Below are 3,461 nucleotides of genomic sequence, written 5' to 3'. Positions count from 1 at the left end.
CTCTAAGTCACACTTATATAATATGTGCGTATAAGAAAAACGTGAAAAATTATAGAAGAAAGTTAAAGAGTAAAGATCTCTTGCGTATGAATATTGGTATTGATATATACCGAAAAACGTAAAAAATTGTAGAAGAAAGTTAAAAGAAGTTGAAAAAGGTAAAGAGTGAAGACATAATGAAAGACCATTAAAGGTCAAAAAGTGTAGAAGTAAGTTAATTATTAAATTAATAAAAATAAAAAATCAATTCTTAACTTTAAAAAATATATTTACCATATATCACTCCTTAAATTGTGAACAAACTTTAATACTTAATTATTGAAATAAAAAAAGTCATTGATACCAATAATATAACTTGCCATAATTATCCAAAGCTTTAATTAAGAGTGATAAATGTCAAATGCTAAAAATAAGGAAATAATATAAATAATAAATATTAGAAAATTGATTTCAGATATTTAGTTAAAGTAGACTTTTCTAAAAAGTTGTTATAGCTTGTAATTATTTCTTTAGTCTACTAATTATTGAAAAATTTTGCTATAATTTGTAATTAACAATCTAATAAGTCTATTTAGGATAATTTTCACATATTTAATTAATATATATACAAGACAAGTCTTTTTTTAAAAATTGCTACAACTTGCAATTAAAACCACAATTTAATAATTAGAAAAAAAATTACAATATGAAATAAACAATTTAAAAGTAGATGATGGTGATAAACAGTGAAAATGGGCGTATCATATTACAAATGGCTGACCTAAATACTCAAATGGCTGACCTAAATACTCATCCATATACAGTATAGCCCCCATTTGAATGAAAGGATGAAGCTTTGTCACCCAATCAAAAAATATTCACACCTATTTGCCGGTCAAGAAAAAGAAGAAATGCTGTTCGTTCTGAAGGTAGGAGGGTCGAATGGCCAGTTACTGTAGCTATTTGAGCAAGAAATTTGACTTCATGGGCATTTTGTCTAATTTTCTCAATATCTTTTAGATCGCTTGTCATTTTATGTATTCAGTATATTTTTTAAAGATTGAAGTGTCCAGTAGAAATAAAGGTCTATTAAGGTGTCAAAGTGAAATCTGCAGACATTTTAAAGGAAAAACGTCTTCTAGTAAACATATGGGCAATTTACGTCATCTAGGATAAACATATGGGCAATTTTCATAAATTCCATCAGTTTAGTACTTAATTATATAAAATTTAATTGTTTTTATATTTACATAAAATTACTATTTTCTATACATTGTCGAGGTACATATCTAAGACTCGTGATATATTACCATATGCTACATAAGTATGATAGAGAACTCTTATGTATTAATGTTAAAGAGATAAAGTATTCTGATACATGATTTTGTAGGTTTCAACCAAACACATCTTCTTGTCCTTTTCTATCAGATACATAAAAAATGTATTTCTAAACTCTCTTAATAGATACAACATTCTTGTGTATCTTCATTAACATCATCTTCTTCAACCTCCATTGACGATTCTCCAAACTCCCTCCTTACTCCACCTCCAATTCCTTCCATCGTTGTCTCCGGCCACCTTCGCTAGTAAACCCTCTCGGAGGAGACACCAAATAGACCCCAACTCAGTCTCTTACACCATAATGCTTCTATAACCTCACCCACTCCGTCCATCCTCGCACTTCTTATGTATCCTGTTCCGGTCGGGGTTCGCCCGTCTATACCAAATAGACCCCAATTCTTATGTATGCCGCACCCTATTCGCTGATTGAGCTAAAATCAGAGATGTTTGGGTGCTCATGAAAGTGGCAATGAATTGCAGGTCGTCAACAAATAGGTTGGGATAGAAGAAAAGTGGAATTTGTTTAAGGATCTATCTAGGTGTTTAGACTTCAAATTGTTTTGGGGCAGCAATATTCACATTGACAACTTTTAATGGGAACTATTTTGAAGTTCGTACCTTTGCCGTTTTACGCTTCCTTGAATCCAAGCATACGGTAAACTTCTCATTAAAGCAGAGGATCTTTATTCTATTAGGAGTGTCCAAGTCAACATCAATCAAATTGTTACAACCACATATGGTCAGTTGTTTGAGGCTGTCACTTGCAATCTTCATAGTCTTCAAGGTCTTGCAACAAATTAAATCACACTTTTCAAGATTTTGTAGGCTGTAAAATAGTTCCTCTACTCAATTGTCCGTGATGTCCACACAATTGAGGTACAAACTCTTAAGGGTTTTGCAAGCAGTTATTCTAACAACCTTTATATTCCCATAAAAGTCGTCGATCTTAAGGTCTTCGAGATTAGTTGCTGCAATATCAATATGAACCATTTGGAGTACCGAACAGCCACGTTTTAGGTTTACCAAGTCAATCTTTTTCAGTTTTGGTAAAGTCTCATCAACTTCCAGCCTGGTGAGTCCGTTGAAACACCACAAAGACAGATGCTCTAAATTACAGCAGCTTGTGCACACAGACTTAATAAATTGCTCATCCAAAAACACATAAGAGAGGTGCAATTACCGCAAAGATGATAACTTTATCCTACCATCATCAGCGGGCAATTCAATCTTAAATCCACACAAACTCAGTACATTTAGTGATTTGGCAGCAAAGATTGAATTGGGCAATCTGCTGTATGCGATGTTGGCTAGATAATCATGTCTTTCTACTCTTAGATTCAACTCTTTCATATTACAAGCTATGAGTATCTTAATCCGTCTGTCAACATAAGAAAGTCGAACATAATAGCCTAGCCATAGAGAGAACCTTTGCATGGAAATCTTGTGCTTTTTCCTACTTGCTAGAGTTTGATCTATAACAACATACAGACCTTTTGACCTCCTGTCGAAAATATCACCAAAATCTAAGTAGGGGAGTGAATTCCAAGAAGTATCCCAAGCCTTCGAACATGTACTCATTCGTGCTGCATCTTTAGCACGTAGGAAAGACAGGATGTGATGCAAAATTGGCTCTGGCAATTTTGAAATTCGATCATCACCTGTTACATCACTATTCATTGGACCAAATTTGTTCTCTACGTTTGAAAACCCTAAGGGTGTAAAAATATTTATAAGTGGCTGTCTTTCTCTAATCCTAAACTTAACCAAATTATGGAAGGAGTCTAACACAAAAATTGTTAATCTCTCCGTCCCAAAATTTGTGTAATATTTTCCTTTTTCAATCATCCAAAAAGAATGTCATATGTCCTTATTTGACAACTATGTAAAATTTAAATTCAAATATTAGAATGTCTAATTATAAAATTAAATTAAATTAAATTTTATTTAGATTTTATATTATAATACGAAGGAGAGAGTTCATACGGGATGAGGAGTTTGAGTTAAATTCAGCGGTCATCTATCAAAGTTATATAATGGGCCTATAATTAGAACTAGGATAAATATTGATGACTCTGTTTCAATATTGATTATGGAGGGGAGAAGTAACATGGAAGCAATAGATGAAATTTCCGAATTTTCTG

The 3,461-nt window shown here is 32.6% G+C and overlaps 1 protein-coding gene across 1 annotated transcript; it reads right to left on the bottom strand.

The window, feature by feature from the left end:
• Window positions 1-1,436: 1,436 nt before the first annotated feature.
• On the bottom strand, window positions 1,437-2,997 carry LOC107873986 (putative F-box/FBD/LRR-repeat protein At4g03220). Its single transcript, XM_016720896.2, has 4 exons — window positions 2,501-2,997; window positions 2,239-2,389; window positions 1,939-2,097; window positions 1,437-1,562 (listed from the first exon to the last, which is right to left on the bottom strand). Exons 1-4 carry the CDS (start codon window positions 2,995-2,997, stop codon window positions 1,437-1,439), a joined length of 933 nt encoding a protein of 310 aa, XP_016576382.2.
• Window positions 2,998-3,461: the final 464 nt, after the last annotated feature.

This window comes from Capsicum annuum, unplaced genomic scaffold, assembly GCF_002878395.1.
Source record: "Capsicum annuum cultivar UCD-10X-F1 unplaced genomic scaffold, UCD10Xv1.1 ctg78070, whole genome shotgun sequence".
Classification (NCBI taxonomy): Eukaryota; Viridiplantae; Streptophyta; class Magnoliopsida; order Solanales; family Solanaceae; genus Capsicum; species Capsicum annuum.
Note: the sequence above shows the minus strand (reverse complement) of the source record. Positions and strands in the feature narration are given on the sequence as shown.

What these genes read in the sequence shown, in the direction of transcription:
- LOC107873986 (XM_016720896.2), bottom strand. Translation starts at nt 2,997, where the DNA reads ATGAATAGTGATGTAACAGGTGATGATCGAATTTCAAAATTGCCAGAG. An exon ending in ACTTTTATGGGAATATAAAG is followed by an intron (nt 2,098 to 2,238) that starts GTTGTTAGAATA and finishes AAGACCTTGAAG; the next exon opens with ACTATGAAGATTGCAAGTGA. An exon ending in GGAAGCGTAAAACGGCAAAG is followed by an intron (nt 1,563 to 1,938) that starts GTACGAACTTCA and finishes AGGGTTTACTAG; the next exon opens with CGAAGGTGGCCGGAGACAAC.